Source organism: Mobula hypostoma, chromosome 27, assembly GCF_963921235.1.
Source record: "Mobula hypostoma chromosome 27, sMobHyp1.1, whole genome shotgun sequence".
Taxonomy (NCBI): Eukaryota; Metazoa; Chordata; class Chondrichthyes; order Myliobatiformes; family Myliobatidae; genus Mobula; species Mobula hypostoma.
In genome coordinates this window covers 34,084,098-34,101,607 of record NC_086123.1, presented here as the reverse complement: position 1 = coordinate 34,101,607, position 17,510 = coordinate 34,084,098, and the positions used below count along the sequence as shown (strand labels likewise).

The following is a 17,510-nucleotide window of genomic DNA, read 5'->3' as shown; positions in this document are numbered from 1 at the left end:
GTCAGGCCCCCTGTGATTTGAAATCTGGTACGTTGTGTCTTTCTGCTTACACTGTTTTGTTTCAGTTCCTTTGGCCCTAAGCTCTGTACTCTCTCCTTTGATTTCTCCATCTTGCCAAGAACATTAGAAACTGAACTAGATCCTGTGGCCCTTTTGGAGCTTGCTGTTCGAATGGATCATGCCTGATTGAACTTTGTACCTGATTGTGCCTTGTCAGCTTCTTGCCTGCCTCCCCCACCAGTCTCCCAATTCTTTTATGGTCCAAACATCAAGGTTTCTTTCCTTGAATTAGGCATGTAACATCTGTGAGTCTGGACTAGAAACTGGATGCTAGAGGCCCAAAGTCTGGGAGTCCTGGGCCAAGAACCGGTTGGGGGGGGGGGTATCAGTGGCAAAAAGACAGCCTGTCCTAGTGTTGAAGATGTATGTATGAGTTGTGGGTGGGGGGAGCGGGAAGAGGCTTGTCTTGCTTTTGTTGTTCTGCAGGAGATTGTGGACATGACCGATTGTGTGGGACACTTGCAGACTGCCCCCAGCATGTCCTTGGGTTGTGTTGGTTGTTCAATCAAATGACATGTTTCATTGTATATTTCAACATGTACAGGTGACAAATAGGTGAATCTGAAATTTTGCCTGTTTGACCAAGCTTCGCTGGCAGAGTTTAATTGCTTGTGAATATTTATTGTATATTTCATAAATGTAGTTTGTTCTCAGTAGGAAATCTAGCCAGAGCCCCATTACAGTTGTGCAAAAATATTTAATAATGGTTTTAGGAACTCCTGAGAGAATCAAATTTCTCAGGTCCATTAATTGAACCATAATGCACATGGAGTGCTGGCACTAATGTTCTGTGGTTGGGTGGGTTTCCACAGATGCTTAATGAAGGAAGCCAATTTAGATTAAAAGGATGGTGCTTAGAAAGGGAATATGGAAAAAAGGAAAGGGCTAAGAGCAGAGTACAATTAATACAACATTATTTCACCAATTCTGACAATGAAGCTGAAGCTCAGTAAGAGAATTGCAGATCAAAATGGCAAACATATTTTGTTGTTGAGCCTGTCACTCCTTCTGGGCTATCGGCTGTTGACAGCTGCTCACCAGAGTCCTCTGTCCTGGGCCAATCTCTCAAATTGTCCCCAGGTGTAGCCCATTTTCTTGGTAACCTTCCTCTCCCAGGGATGAGGTCTTTGGAGCTTCCAATGGCATTTCTATAGCACTGGGTTTTGTACAGAATGGTTTGCTGGCCCCGTGCCCAACCCTCCAGGCTTGGGACCATTTATGACAGAGTTAAAAAGTTCTTGGAGTTTTCAGGGAGACAAATACTTCAGATGTCATGGAATGTATTCGTAGTTATGCTTGAGATAACTAGGGTTGTGGTCAAATATGACCTTACATACAACAGGCTCTTAGGAATTAATTTTTAAAGCACTTTTTTGATTCTGGTTGTGTGCTAAAAATTGATTGTGTTAAGGGCGCCATGGTGGTGTAGTGGTTAGTGCAACATTATTACATCTCGGGGTGTTGGCATTCAGAGTTCAATTCCACTGTCATGTGTAAAGGCTCTGTATGTCCTCCCCATGAACACATGGGTTTTCTCCAGGTGCTCCAGTTTCCTCCTACAGCCTGGAGACGTACTGGCAAGTGGGTTAATTGTTCATTGTAAATTGTCCTGTGATTAGGCTGCTGGGTTGCTAGCAGTGTGGCTGAAAGTGTTCGAAGTGCCTATTCTATGCTGCAGCTCTAAACAAAATAAAATGGAAGTCAGAATAATGAATGTGATATCTACCTTTTGGGCTGATCCCTATGGGTTTACTCTCTCAGAATTAGAACTTTTGGTGCCTTTAACTAAAATGCCACTTATCCATGTATTTTTTTTCTCTTTCAATATTTTTATTAATATTATATAAATTACACTAATACAAATAAAAAATTCATAAGGATGCAAGTAAATAATACAAATTACATTACATTTAAAGCACAGTATCTCATATTCCAAATCAATCATGCAGAAAAAAAGATTGAATTATGAAATAAAATAATATTATTTCATTTCAAAAAATCTACCCCCGCTACCAAAATGAGCTGGTTGGTTTTTAAAAAAAAGAAGAAAAAATACCTTACCATATAATAATAATATTATAATAATAATGGCTCAGATCCATACTTTAATAACAGTTCAAGGATTATGAAAATAACTCAGAAAGGGCCCCCATAACATTAGAAAATTGTGTTTAGAATCAGAAGCCAAATGACGAATCTTCTCTAGGTCTAGGCATAACATAACGTCAGAGAGCCATTGAGCGTGAGTGGGCGGGGTGGCCTCCTTCCACTTGGGCAAGATCACCCTCCTTGGCCATAAGAGACATAAAGGCCAATATCTGCAAATTAGATGGCTTCAGTATTGTAGCACTATCCTCAACAATACCAAACATGGCAGTCGAGGGATTGGGCTTAAAACTAACATTGAAAAGTATAGAAAAAGTTTGAAGTACATCTTTCCAAAATTTTTCAAGGCTTGGACATGTCTAAAACATATGAATAAGTGTGGCCACTCCATTAGTACATCTATCACAGTAAGGGGAAATATCTGCGTAAAAACGAGAGAGCTTGTCTTTAGACATATGAACTCTATGTATCACTTTGAATTGTAATAAAGAATGACGAGCACATAATGATGAAGAATTAATCAATTTTAAAGTAATCTTCCAGCTCTCTTCAGATATGAAAATCTGTAAATCCTTTTTCCAGTCTCCTTTAATTTTATCTAAAGAAGGCTTTTTCGGTCCCAACAGCAGACCATAAATGTAAGATATTGAATCTATATATGGAAGAATAAAAAATCTCGAATAAATAAAACTGATCTTCAAAAAACCAAACAGAATGGAGGCTTTGCCTTACCCAGTTTTAGGTTATATTATTGGACAGTTAATATACATAATAATATGTTCTGGATATATTACATTAACCATGAGAATTGTCCTATATGGGTCTTTTTGGAAGTCAACTCTGTTATGACATTTTCCATTATTTCATTACTTGGATCCTCGCTTCCTTTATCTTTAAATAAACTAACTGACAATGTGGTGGTCAAACATACTTTGAGGATTTGGTTACGGTTTAGAAAACATTTTGGTTTCTCTCTCGAGTCCCATCTTTTCTAATTGGTTTTTTAAACCATCTATAATTGACTTATCTTTTAAAGAATGGGATAGATTGGGTATTAAACGATTTCAGGATTTCTTTGATGAAGGGAATCTCTCTTCTTTTGTGCAACTTTCAATGAAATTTAACCTTTCCAATACCCACTTTTATCATTACTTACAGATTAGAGATTTTTAAGATCTCAATTACGTACATTTCCTGCAAGTCTAGATAAGTTCTTTTTTAAAACAAAAAAGAAAATGTTGCCAGTACATATTTCAGCTTAGATAATACTATGCTGAGCTGGCAGTGGCATCCACACCGGACTTCGAGGTGAGTAGTCGATGTCGGTTTGAATCTGGCCAGCTCCTTGCACGCTTTCCATTCGTGCTTGGTTCAGTGTCGAGCTAGCAACTCGACTAAAAAAAAAACAGACAAAAATGCTAAAGAAAGGGCAAGGTTGCCATCTGACGTGCCACAGGCACAGAAAGCAACAGCAACAACAACAATATTATATTGAGCATCATGTCTTTTGAGGTGATGACTCTGTTAGAGGATTGGAAATGAAGTGGCTTTGCTGGGCATATTGTTCCAAAGCTTTGACTAGATTCTAAATGGGAGATTCGTTAGTGTGACTGTTTTCCAGGTAGAAACCACTTCTGTTCTCTAGATTTATTGTCCATAATAAATGTCATGAATATTTGTAGATGGCTTCTTGGCTCTCTATAAGATGTGAAGTTAATAATATGAAGCAGCCAGACTTTGAAAGAGTGAAGTCTACATTTGCATTGTTGGTTGGTACGTTGAAATGAATCAAGTACGGGCTTTTCATATACCCATTACAACTTCCTGGATCCTAAAGGCAGAAAAAGGAAGAAGTTACATTAAAAATGTTGCTGTCTATTCTATATTGAGAGTTTGCATTGACTGCAAAATAACTAATCATTTAAAAAAACTTCTTGCAGAGATGTTTCGGGGGGTTGTACGACGGAGCAAATTTCGCCACGTCTTTGGACAAGCTGTGAAAAATGAACAATGCTATGATGACATCAGAGTTTCCAGAGTTACCTGGGACAGTTCGTTCTGTGCTGTAAATCCCAAGTTTGTGGCAATAATTGTCGAGGCTAGTGGTGGTGGAGCATTCATGGTACTTCCTTTGCAGAAGGTATGTATAAAAATTGTTCTATTTAACACACTAGTCATCTTCAAGTTTAATTGGTTTAACTAGTAACCTGTGAAATTTTCTATCAAGAAAATTCAGCATTAATATTGATCTTGCTGTACTGTGTAATGTTTAATCCCCTTTGAGTGCAGAAACAAAGGTAGGAGCCCACTTTGCATGCAATCAGACAAGAATGTTTCTAGAAGCACCTTTTCACATAAGCACCTGTAAATTGGGGGACCATATCGTCAAACACCTCTGCACCATCTGCCATAAGTGCGACTTCCTGGTGGCCAATATTTTGTATTCCCATTCTCAGTCCCGATCCAATGTGTCGATCCATGGCCTCCTCTTGCACCAAGGAGAGGATCAACATCTCATATTCTGTCTGGGTACCCTCCAACATGATGGCATGAATATTGATTTATCCTTCCAGTGAACAAAATTATCTAATCAGCCAATCATGTGGTAGCAACCCAGTGCCTAAAAGCATGCAGACATAATCAGGAGGTTTATTTTTTGTTCAGACCAAACATCTGAAAAAATGTGATCTCAGTGACTTTGACTGTGGGATGATTATTGGTGCCAGACGGGGCTTGAGTATCTCAGAAACAGCTGATTTCCTGGGTTTTCATGCACAACAGAATCCTGCCTGGAATCCACGGATCCCTTTCTTAATGGTATTGCTCCATGGCAGTAGAGGTTGGGACCCCTGCTCTTGAGCTTACAGAGAATAGTGCTATAAACAAAAAAAAAAAATCCCGTGAGCGACTGTTCTATGAGTGGAAACTCATTATTAATGAGAGAGGTCAGAGGAGAATGGCCAGACTGGTTCAAGCTGACGGGAGGGCAACAGTAACTCAAATAACCGTGCATTACAGCAGTGGTGTGTAGAAGAGCGTCTCTGAATGCACAACTCATCAAACCTAGCAGCAGAAGGCCACAAGCATACGCCCAGGAGGCACCTAGTAAAGTGGCCACTGTGTGTCTTTTGGAATTGGATGATTGTTAAATGACTCACAGACATACACCAAAAGGGATACTGTAATGAGACAAACCAGAGTGGGAGCATTAGAGTAGGCTGCAGTGTGATTCAGATGGCCAGAGGTTTATAAACATAGGTGTTGATTCCCCAGGTCAAAGTACCTGCTCCATTTCCAGACATTGGCTTCTGTGCTATTGATTCTTAAAGTTTTTCCTTTCCTTACCATCTTGCCACTCAATTCCACACAGTAAAGGATTGGGTAAACCTCAAGTGTATTTATTTATTCTTATCAGTTTGCCAAGCCTTTCTCTGCCCAGCACTGAAGATACCATAGACAGATTTATTATTACTGACTTGGGTGGCATGAAATTTGTTTGTTTTTATTGATTGCGATGCAGCGCGGAGTATGCCCTTTGAGCTGTACTGCCCAGCAATCGCCTGATGGAATCCTGGCCTAGTTATGGGACAATTTACAATGACCAATTAACCTACCAACTGGTATGTCTTTGGACTGTGGGAGGAAACCGAAGCACCTGGAGGAAACCCACACAGCCACAGGACGAGCGTGCAAATTCCTTACAGGCGGCAGCAAGAATTGAGCCCTTGTCACTGGTTCTGTATAGCATGTGCTAACCACTACACTACTGTGTCACCCTAAATTTCTGTCAATTTGAAGTGGAATGCAATTGCAGTTCGGCTCTTGAATGTGGGCAAGATTTTTTCCTACATAGCCGTAGCTTTTATAGATTTAACTATCATATCACTTAACATGATTCAAGCAGATTCTAAAACTGTTAAAATTTGTAACTTAGTTGCTAGCTGTCCTAAAATATGATTATTTCAGCTTGTAATACTTTTTTTAAGCTGTAGCTTCAGGTAAGATTGTGGGAACTTTTTTTGAAGAGTTGGTTTATATAACCATGTCGAAACTTTGCGGTGTTAAAAGATGAGAAATGTTAGGTGCTGGTAACTCATGGTATATGTGCTCTATCTGGGAGAGTGCATTATTTTCCAATGAAAACTTTCCAACGATCTGCAAGGCAAAGGAAGTGGAGATTTGCCTATGGTAACCTGACTTGGAAGTGCAGGATAATTGATGCAATGATGTATAGTACTATGATTCTACCTCTCTGCTGGGAAATATTTTTGAAGCATTTGGGGAATGAAGTATTAAATTGTGCCAAAAATCCACATGCTCAAGACAAAAAGTAAAAAAAATGCAAAAAAAAAATCCATGCCCCTTTCCTCATCTTGCCATGGATTCAAATTTTCAAAGACTAATTTGGAAGAAGACGCCCCAGTGATATTCTGTCCTGGGTCTAGTTTTGTTTCATTTCCTTGATACAAACCATTGTGTATGATGCCCAATTGCCACGGTGGTTACTGAGGAAATGGTCCAAAGAGTTCTGCTGTGGATAATGTGGAACGGGAGTGTTGCACGCTAGGATTTTAATTCTGTTATTTAAAATTAAAAATTAAGCTGCAAAATTAAATATCTTCAAAAGTTGTTGAGAGACTTGAGTATACCATGTCCCTTTTCATTTATTTTCATCTATTTTTATGTCATCTTCATTGAAATGGATTCTATAGGGAAAGTTCATTTATGTTTAATTCTTGCATGTCATCCACCGCCATCCCACCCCACTTTCCTCATCAGAATTCTTTTCCTGTATTAAATCATACTTTTATTTTCAAAAAATTTATTTTTTCTGCTTTTCATTCAACTACTCTTTTACTGGAAAGAGTTTGAAGTATTGGTGCAGTAAAGCCGGTTGCAGTGGGGAGACTGTAGGGTTAAAATTTCACTTTCTGCTCCGTTGTGATGGCCTGAACATTAAGGATTTACCTGTGCTGATACAGAGGTGCTGCCCGCCACATTAAGATCCATCCTATCCAGAAGTTGATCAATTTCGATTGTGACCATTTAATTTCTTAGAAAAGAAAGCAATCTAGGTTTATATTCACATTATGACAAGAATGTTGAAACTATGGTGTTTGTGCCTCAGTCAAGGGCAGCAGTTCCCAAAGTTTTCTTATGCTGTGAACCCCACCACTAACCAAGGGATCCATGGACCCCAGGTTGGCAACTCCTGCTGTAGGGTCTAAGGCCTGACATAATGCGATGGAGTTTCCTGCCCTCTCACTGTAATCTAAGTAACAATGGGTGTAATCTTTGGTAAAAGAATGGATGAACATTCTTCTTTCAAAAAAGCCTCCCAAGTGGTTGAGATAAATAGATGAAATTAACATGCTGGGTTTAGTAGTGACAAGGGCATGGAAATATTTTTTACTGGAGGATTGGAAGTTACTTTTCTGTTAATGGAGAGACTTGTTTCTGGCTAGATTACAGATGTTCTTGGGCTGCAGTGTATAAAGTTTAGGCGGGTAAAGGCTGTATTCTAGATTTTTTTTATTGTGGACGAAGGCTGTCTTTCCTTTCTATTAAATATAAAGACTGAACACTTTCAGAGACTGGTGGTAAAAAGAGTCATTGTGTGGAACTAGTTTGGGATGCAAAAGTTGCTGGATCACTGAATGTGATGCAAAACTAAATGTTCTACTATATATTGCAGGCTTTGGTCTAGGATTCCCAACTTTTTTTTTATGCCCTGGACCCCTACCATTAACTAGGGGGTTTGTGAACCCCAGGCTGGGGACACCTGCTTCAGACCATATTCTGTTGCCAGGGCAGTTGGTGGGGAGAATTTAAAGTGCATGATCTTGGTTTAATCTACTGAAAATTGATTGATAGACAAGAAATGGAGAGCAAGGTCCTTTCCAGAGTGGCAGGAGGTAATTACTGCAGAACCAGAGCTTTGGTCTCAGCTGCTCGTAATGCATATTAGTGACGTGGATGAGAGAATGGAAATGCAGAATTTGTTTCCAATGACATTTCAATGGGGTGGAATTATGAACTGCAGCAGATGATGCAGAGAAGGACTTAGGTTGAATAAATGGGCAGAAATAGCAAATATGTGTAACATGGATAAACGTGTAGTTATTCAAATCACTGGAAAAAGACAATGACATGGTAGTGGATTAGGAATCATTGACGTACAAGAGACTTGGATGTTCCTGAGTCACTGATTCAGCAAGCAGTTAACTAGACAAATGGTGAGTGAGTGAGCGTTCATAGCAAAAGCATTTAGGTATATGAGCAAAGATATCATGGATTGTTACGTACAGTTATGGTCTCCTTTACTGCTAAAGGGAATACTTAGTGCACAAATGTTCATCAGACTGATTCTTGGATGGTTCAATAGTTCAATTTAATATCAGAGAACGTATACAGTGTACAACCTGAAATCCTTACTCCTCACAGACATTCACAAAACAGAAGGAAAATCCCAAAGAATGAATGACAGAAAATGTTAGTATCCCAAAGCCCCCCCGCCCTCCCTCCCTCCCATGCACAAGCAGCAGCAAAAACATCAACCCCCTCCCCCCCCACTCTCACCACCCACAGTGCAAGCAATAGCAAAGCCCCCAGAGACCACAATCTAGAGTCTATCAAAACCTACCGTCCGACATCTCAGACGGGCTTTTTCTCTCTCACTAGCGAGTGAGAGAGTGTTATCCTTCCTGCAGCAGACGAGAGGGAGACCAACAGCTGGCTGTTTCGATGTTAGAACCCGCATCGTCGCTTCCTTGAGGTCCCTCAAGGGCCGCCTTTCGATGGCAGTGTACATATTTAGATTGAACTTCTGGTATGGTTTATTTTCACGTGTACCAAGATACAGTGAAGAGATTGCCTTGCATACTGTTTATACAGATTAATCATTACACAGTGCATTGAGCTAGAATAAGGTCAAATAAAAACAATGCAGAGTCGAGTGCCGAAAGAGTGCGTTGTAGGTAAAACAATAAAGCACTAGGTCATCACGAGGTAGATTGTGAGACATACAAGAAGTCTTTTCAAGAGTCTGCTAACGGAAGCTGTCCTTGAGCTTTCTGATGGGGTTGCTGTACTGAGGAGATATTACTTCAGCTAGGCTTGAATTCATTAGAGATTAGAGGAATGAGAAGAGATTTAAGTTGAAAATTTTATATTTCTGATGGGGCTAGACTGGCTGGATATGAGGGAGAATTTTCCCTTAGCTGGGGTTCTAGAATGCAAGATGGCCATTGCAGGTTACAGGACATAGAAATGAAGATGAGGATGGTGAACTGCTGGAATTAGATGCCACAGAATGCTACAAGACACTGAGTATATTTAAACAGACGATAAGATTTCTAGATGTGAAAGGTATCAGAGACTGTAGAGGAAATGGGATTGGTATCAAAGAGCAGATGCTAAAATCCAAAGCAAACAAATGCTGGAACTGCTCAGCCAGTCAAGTAGCATCTGTCGAAAGAGAAAATAGTTGATGTTCTGTGTGAGGGATTCTCCCACAGAATGGGGTTGCAAATCAGTTTTCAAAGCAGAGCTAATGAGAAGTATGAGATGCAAGGCATTGTAAAGAAATGGACTCAACTGTAATAGACATAAATAATTAGCTAGTCTGTCCTGCTCTGAAGGAATTCTGTATGTTTCAGCATTTTCTTGTAAACTCAAGCATGCTAATCCCTTTTCCTTGCGACAGACTTGCTGTTCTAGGAATTCGTATGGAATGCCTATGTCCCCGCCCAAGGGGGTTTATGCAAAAAACTAAATTGTTTTGTTAAATTTGATCTATCTGGCTCAAGTTGAGCCGTACTGAGGCTGAAATGAGTCCATTACAGACTCCAGTCAGTTCGAATTGGCAAAAACATCTGCTCCACAATCTCCATACATCAAAGTTGCTGGTGAACGCAGCAGGCCAAGCAGCATCTATAGGAAGAGGCGCAGTCGACGTTTCAGGCCGAGACCCTTCGTCAGGACTAACTGAAGGAAGAGTGAGTAAGGGATTTGAAAGCTGGAGGGGGAGGGGGAGATGCAAAATGATAGGAGAAGACAGGAGGGGGAGGGATGGAGCCGAGAGCTGGACAGGTGATAGGCAGAAGGGGATACGAGAGGATCATGGGACAGGAGGTCCAGGAAGAAAGACGGGGGGGGGGGGAGTGACCCAGAGGATGGGCAAGAGGTATATTCAGAGGGACAGAGGGAGAAAAAGGAGAGTGAGAGAAAGAATGTGTGCATAAAAAAGAGTAACAGATGGGGTACGAGGGGGAGGTGGGGCCTTAGCGGAAGTTAGAGAAGTCAACGTTCATGCCATCAGGTTGGAGGCTACCCAGACGGAATATAAGGTGTTGTTCCTCCAACCTGAGTGTGGCTTCATCTTTACAGTAGAGGAGGCCGTGGATAGACATGTCAGAATGGGAATGGGATGTGGAATTAAAATGTGTGGCCACTGGGAGATCCTGCTTTCTCTGGCGGACAGAGCGTAGATGTTCAGCAAAGCGGTCTCCCAGTCTGCGTCGGGTCTCACCAATATATAAAAGGCCACATCGGGAGCACCGGACGCAGTATATCACCCCAGTCGACTCACAGGTGAAGTGATGCCTCACCTGGAAGGACTGTTTGGGGCCCTGAATGGTGGTAAGGGAGGAAGTGTAAGGGCATGTGTAGCACTTGTTCCGCTTACACGGATAAGTGCCAGGAGGGAGATCAGTGGGGAGGGATGGGGGGGACGAATGGACAAGGAGATCCACAATCTCCATCAGTACAGGAGCACTGCAGGGATATGTACCTAAACCCCTGTTCTACTCGCTTTACATCTATGGCTGGGTGGCTAAGTACAGCTCCAACACCATATACAAGTTTGCTGACGACACCACTGTTGTCATAGTCATAGTCATACTTTATTGATCCCGGGGGAAATTGGTTTTCGTTACAGTTGCACCATAAATAATTAAATAGTAATTTAATTACTAATGTGGGCTGTATCAAAAGGGGTGATGAATTAGCACACAGGAGGGAGATTGAAAGCTTGGCTGAGTGGTTTAATAACAACAACCTCTCACTCAATGTCAATAAGACTAAGGAACTGATTGTAGACTTCAGGAGAGGAAAACCAGAGATCCGTGAGTCAGTAATCATCACAGGATCAGGGGTGGAGAGGGTCAATAACTTTAAATTCCTGGGTGTCACTATCTCAGAGGACTTGTCCTGGACCCATCATATAAGTATTATTGTGAAGAAAGCACAACAGTGCCGCCGCCGCCTTCGAGTTTTTATGGCTGTTGCATTACTGCCATCTTCAGAATTTATTGTCCCTCATTGTCCAAAGTGCCTCTACTTAGGAGTCTGTGGAGTTTTGGCATGTTATCGAAAACTTCTATACATGTATGGTGCGAAGTGTGCTGACCGGTTGCATTGCAGCCTGGTATGGGAACACTAATGCCTTTGAGTGGAAAATCCTGCAAAAGGTAGTGGATTCAGCCCAGTACATCACTGGTAACAGCCTCCCAACTGCTGAGCACAACCACGCCTTTACTTTCTTAGAAGTTTGCGAATATTTGGCATGACATCTAAAACTTCAAACTTCTGTAGACCTGTTGTGGAGAGTATATTGATTGGCTGCATACCAGTGGATATGGTCCAGTCCATCATGGATAAAGCCCTCTCCACCATTGAGCACGTTTACACAAAACATTGTCGCAGGAAAGCAGCGTCCATCATCAGAGACCCCCACCAGCCAGGACTTGCACTCTTTTTGCTGCTGCATTAGGAAGGTGATACAGGAGCCTCAGCACCCACACCACCAGGTTCAGGAACAGTTACTACCCCTCAGTCATCAGGCTCTTAACCAGGGGAAATAACTTCACTCGCCCCATCACAGAGCTGTTCCCACAACCTATGGCCTCGCTCTCAAAGACTCTTCATCCATTGTATATGCCCACAAGGAAGCAAATCTCAGGGCTGCATATGATGGCAAATGTGTACTTTGATTATAAATTTACTTAGAACATGGAATTTTGGATTTGAGATTCTCAGTAACACCCTGAATAAAGTTTCAACACTGAGTAGTCATGAGCAAAAGATTCCCATGAGTAGATAAAGATGTTGCAAAGGCTTTGAGCATATCTTTCAAATCATTTCTTTCTGCATGATAGTCTCTTCCCAAGACAGATCCTGGATTAGAGTTAAAAGAAATGGTTGCTCTCTAAAAGTTCTAAGTTTAAGTATGATCATTTCTCATTTTCATGAGGTCAAGCATGCATAGGTGTGTTTAATCTCCTCCAAGAAATAAGTATGCTTAAACAAGGAAGCATTACTAGAGGCCTCAATGCTGAAAGCTGGGGCTGTGAAAATTATAGGTCGGTCTGTATGTTAAATAAAATTTAAGTCTAAATTTAATTGATCAAATTTAAGTTAGATCTAAATTTAGTGCTGATAAGGGGTGATTCGTACTGTGCAGCCCCAATGGGAATCATCATATATTCCTGTTCAGGACCACTGCAGCTGAAATCCACAGTCACAGCTGTGGATACTTCAGCAAGCAGCGTTGTTTTAAGATGCTTAAAAAAGAAACCTGTTGATATTCAAAACTGATTGAATCCTAGACTGCAGCTTCAGCTCGCGAGTGCAGTTTCCCTTTAAGGAAAAAGGAAGCAAGGAAAGCATGCTACAAGTCACATTGAAACGCGGAGGCTTTAGACCCCGACTATCCTGCTGGTGAATGTAGTCTCTGGAAAATAAGCCTCAGAGTAAGATTGTTGTATCAGAGGGACGTCAGGGTCTGCTTTGTACCTTGCTTCATGGAGACACGGCTATCCCCCACTATTTTAGATGCAGCACTGCTGTTTGATGGCTTCACCATTAAAGACAGGACTACTCTGTCTTTTAGAGGAACATGCTTTATAATTAACTCATCATGGTGCACAGATGTGACATTTCTGTCTCTGTCCTGCTCACCCAGCCTTGAGCATCTAGCTGTCTAATGTCATCCGTTTATCTTCTGAGATCTGTGGCATTCAAGACCAATGATACAGAACTATACAAGAAGTCCAGGTATGACCTACAGAAGGCTATCATGAGAGCGAAAAAACAATTCTGATTGAGGTTAGAAACAGAATCGGGCACATGTCAGCTCTGGCAGGGTTTGCAGGCTATTACTTCCTACAAAGCAAAACCTAAAATTGTGAATTGTGAATAGCAGTGATGCTTCACTCCCAGATGAGCTTAGTGCCTTTTATGCAGACTTTGAAGGAGAGAATAAAACTACATCTATGCAAATCTCTGCAACATCCAATGACCCTGTTATCTCTGTCTCAGAGGCCAACGTCAGAACGTCTTTCAAGAGAGTGGACTCTCGCGAGGCATCAGGCCCTGACTGTGTACCTAGTATGGCTCTGAAAACTTGTGCCAACTGACTGGCACAAGGACATGTTCAATCTCTCACTGCTGCAGTCGGAGGTTGCTACCTGCCAATCATACAGGTGCCCAAGACAAGCAGGTTAAGCTGCCTCAATGACTGTTGTCCAGTGGCACTCTCATCTGCTGTGACGAAATACTTTGAGCAATTGGTCATGGCTAGAGTTAACTGCTGCCTAAGCAAGGACCCTGACCCACTGTAATTTGCCTAGGTCAACAGTGAATGCAATGACACTGGCTGTCCACTTGGCCTTGGATTACCTGGAATAGTAATACTTAACGTCAGGCTGCTGTTTATTGACTCCAGATCAGTGTTCAACACAATCATGCCCTCAATTCTAATCAAAAGGCTCCAAAACCTGGGCCTCTATTCCCCTCTCTGCAACTGAATTCTTGACTTCCTCACTGGGTGACCACAGTCTGCGAGGTTCAAAAATAACGTTTCCTCCTGACAGTCAACACTGATACACCTCAGGGATGCATGCTTAGGCCTACTTCTTAACTCTCTCTACACCCACAACTATGTAGTTAGGCACAGTACAAATACCATCTATAAATTTGCCAATGACGCGAATGTTGTTGGCAGAATTTCAGCTGGTGATGACAAGGCGTACAGGAGTGAGATAGATTGGTACATTGTAAGGACTTGATCTCAACAAGTTTACTGTCTTGGAAGAACTGCAAAGCTGAGAGTACGTGATGTGCCACTGCTTTTTATTGTGAAAGGAGCTCTCCGCTTGTCAGGGTTGACCTTGGATGTTGCTTCCCAGCTGTCTACATGATATGGAAGCATAGGCAGTACAATATGGAGAGCAAGCTGTTGTCTGTGGAGCAGGTTCCTCCTCACCATGCATCTAATAAACCCGAAGGAATGGCAGAGGCAGATATTGTTTGGTACTGGTAGCATTACAAGTGGAGTTACAAGTTAGTGTTGAACTCAATGTTGAACTGCCTTGGAGACTTCTGCTCCAGATTTTCCCTCCTGTGGTACTCCCGAAGCCTTCCCCATGAGTGGGTATAACCACAAGGCAGCCAAGGTTCGAGATCAAAGGCTTTCTTCTCCAAGATGAGCCCCATCTGTCTGAAATGTCCGGCTTTACAGGCATCAGTAGCCCCTGGTTCCTCCAGGTTTAGTGGCTAAGCCACACGTGAAGACCAGGAGCTCTGACAACTCAGTTATCGGAGGCTATTTGAGACAAAAACCATTGCGAGCGTGTAAGAGGTAGCGAGAGGTTATCCTGAGTAGCACCCCTGCCTATAACAATTTTAAGGAACCACCTTCTATTAAGTGGAAGAATTATTGGCAGGATGCTTATTCATCCACAACTCAGAAGCTGCTAACATTATTTTGGTTGGTCAACTCAACAGGGAATATTTTTGAAATTCCTCAGCTTTAAAAGATTTCCCATTCTGAGCTTCATCCAGCTGCAAGGGCAGCTGTCAGATTTTCTCAGTGCTCTATGTTGCCTGGTTTTAAAATACCCTGCAGGATGTCTGATCACTGTTTTATGGCTGAAAGTCACCATTCTTTCTGCTGTCTTATAGAAAGAGCAGTGTAGATCAAGTTACCAGTTTTGTGGGAACGAAGATGAAGAAAGCGGAATAGCAAATCCTCCTTGACCACATGATTGGGTATTTGATTCGGTGGTTCCCCTGACACATCGTAGAGTCACAGAGTCACAGCACAGAAACAGGCCCTTCAGCCCACTTAGACTGGCCGAAGTATTATTCCACAAAGTCTAGCGACCTGTATCCAGACCATGGTTCTGTGTACCGCCTTCATCCATGTACTTATTCAAATTTCTCTTAAATGTTGAAATCAAACTTGCATCTACCTCTTCCACTGGCAGCTTGTTCCACACTCGCACCACCCTCTGAGTGAAGCAGTGCTCCCCTCAAACACTCCACTTTCCACCCTTAACCCAGGACCTCCGGTTCTAATCTCTCCCAGCCACATAATTACCCTTATCTCTGCCCCTCTGAGTGAAACAGTGCTCCCCTCAAACACTCCACTTTCCACCCCTAACCCAGGACCTCTGGTTCTAATCTCTCCCAGCCACATAATTACCCTATCTCTGCCCCTCTGAGTGAAGCAGTGCTCCCCTCAAACACTCCACTTTCCACCCTTAACCCAGGACCTCCGGTTCTAATCTCTCCCAGCCTATCTCTACCCCTCATAATTTTATATTTATCAAATCTCCCCTCATTCTCCTATGTTCCAAGGAAATAAGTCTTGTCCTATTCAACCTTTCCCTATAACTCAGGTGCTCAAATCCTGACAACAACCTTCTCAATTTTCTCTGTACACTATTGGTTATCTTGAGTCATCGTACTTCAGAATCCCAGCAGAGAAGGGAAAAGACAAAAATTGTTTCAGGAGGTTAAATAGTGCCCTATGCTTCTGATTGCACTGTTTCGGTAATTTGATTACACAGTGTGGAACTTGATTGCGGGTGATTGAGTATGTGCATTTTACTAAAACAGTGCACGTTCAAGAGGAATGTGTGAGAGAAACAATGCTATTAATTCAGCATCGAGTTTATTATTGACCTGTAGGGTGCTCTGGTTTCCTCCCACACTCCAAATATGCACTGGTTAGTAGGTTAATTGGTCATTGTAAATTGCCCTGTGATTAGGCTCGGAGTTATATAGGTGGGTTCTAAGGGGGGAACAACTCATTGGGCTGGAGTGACTTGTTCTGCACTGTACCTCCAAATAAATAAATACCTAAAGTGGAACATTGAATTAATGAAATTTCAGAATGTTTAGCGGTTACAGGTCTGCTGCCAGTTGGCAAACTGCAACAACTATTCATGAGTTAAGGCAACAAAACGAGCTCTATATACTAGTAAATCAGACTAGCGTCCAGAGTTGTTGGAGGAAACGCCCATCACCAACAGCAACACAAAGCAGTGGAGGCTCAGGCTCAGGTCGCCTATGTGTGGATGGGAAATGGATAGTGCACATCTTTGGTCGGGGCCCATCAGCCGGACTGGAACAAAAGGGGGGAGATGATCAGTATTAAAAGAAGGAGCAAAAACTAGTGGGTAGTAGATGGAACACACGAAATGCTGGAGGAACTCAGAAAGTCAGGCAGCAATCTCTGGAAATGAATAAGTAGTCGATGTTTTGGGCCGAGACCCTTCTTCAGAACGGAGAAGGAAGGGGAAAGATGCCAGAATAAAAAGGTCGGGAGAGACTAGCTAGGAGGTGATAGGTGAAACCAGGTGGGTGGGAAAGGTCAAGGGCTGGAGAAGAAAGAATTTGATAGGATAGGAGAGTGGACCACAGGAGAAAGGGAAGAAGGAGGGGATCCAGGGGGAAGTGATGGACAGGTGAGGAGAAGTAAAAGGTTGGGGTGGGGGGTGGGGCGATTTGTTTACCGGAAGGAGAAATCAATATTAATGTCATCAGGTTGGAGGGTAGCCAGGTGGAATAAAAGGTGTTACTCCTCCACCCTGGTATAGGAATGGGAATTAAAATGTTTGGGCACTGGGAAGTCTGGCATGTGGCGAATGGCGCGGAAGTGCTCGATAAAGCGGTCTCCCAATTTATAATGGATCTCGCCAGTGTAGAGTAGGCCACATTGGGAGCACTGAACACAATAGATGACCCCAGCAGATTCACAGGTGAAGTGTTTCCTCACCTGAAAGGACTGCTTGGGGTAACAGGTGGATCTGGGTGAGCGGCTGAATGGGCAGATGAGGGTAGGACACTTTTGCATCTCTAACAAATGTTCAACCTTGGTTACTGTTGTCATTTGCTTGTAAGTGGGAGAATTAGCAATGGTAAACACAAGGGATTCTGCAGTTGCTGGAAATCTAGAGTAACACACAGAATACTGATGAAGGGTCAAGGCCTGAAATGTCAGTTGTTTATTCTTCTGCATTGACGCTGCCTGATCTGCTGAGTTCCCCAGCCAGCAT

General features: G+C 42.3%; 1 protein-coding gene across 3 annotated transcripts in view; it reads left to right on the top strand.

Annotated features, from left to right (window-relative positions):
* The window catches only part of LOC134338490 (coronin-1C-like), a 181,357-nt gene that overhangs the window by 81,740 nt on the left and 82,107 nt on the right, over positions 1–17,510 (top strand). For all 3 annotated transcript variants that reach the window (XM_063034336.1, XM_063034339.1, XM_063034337.1), the window contains one exon: positions 4,107–4,306. In XM_063034336.1, the coding sequence (XP_062890406.1) occupies positions 4,107–4,306 (200 nt within the window). The remainder of the gene's footprint in view (positions 1–4,106; positions 4,307–17,510) is intronic.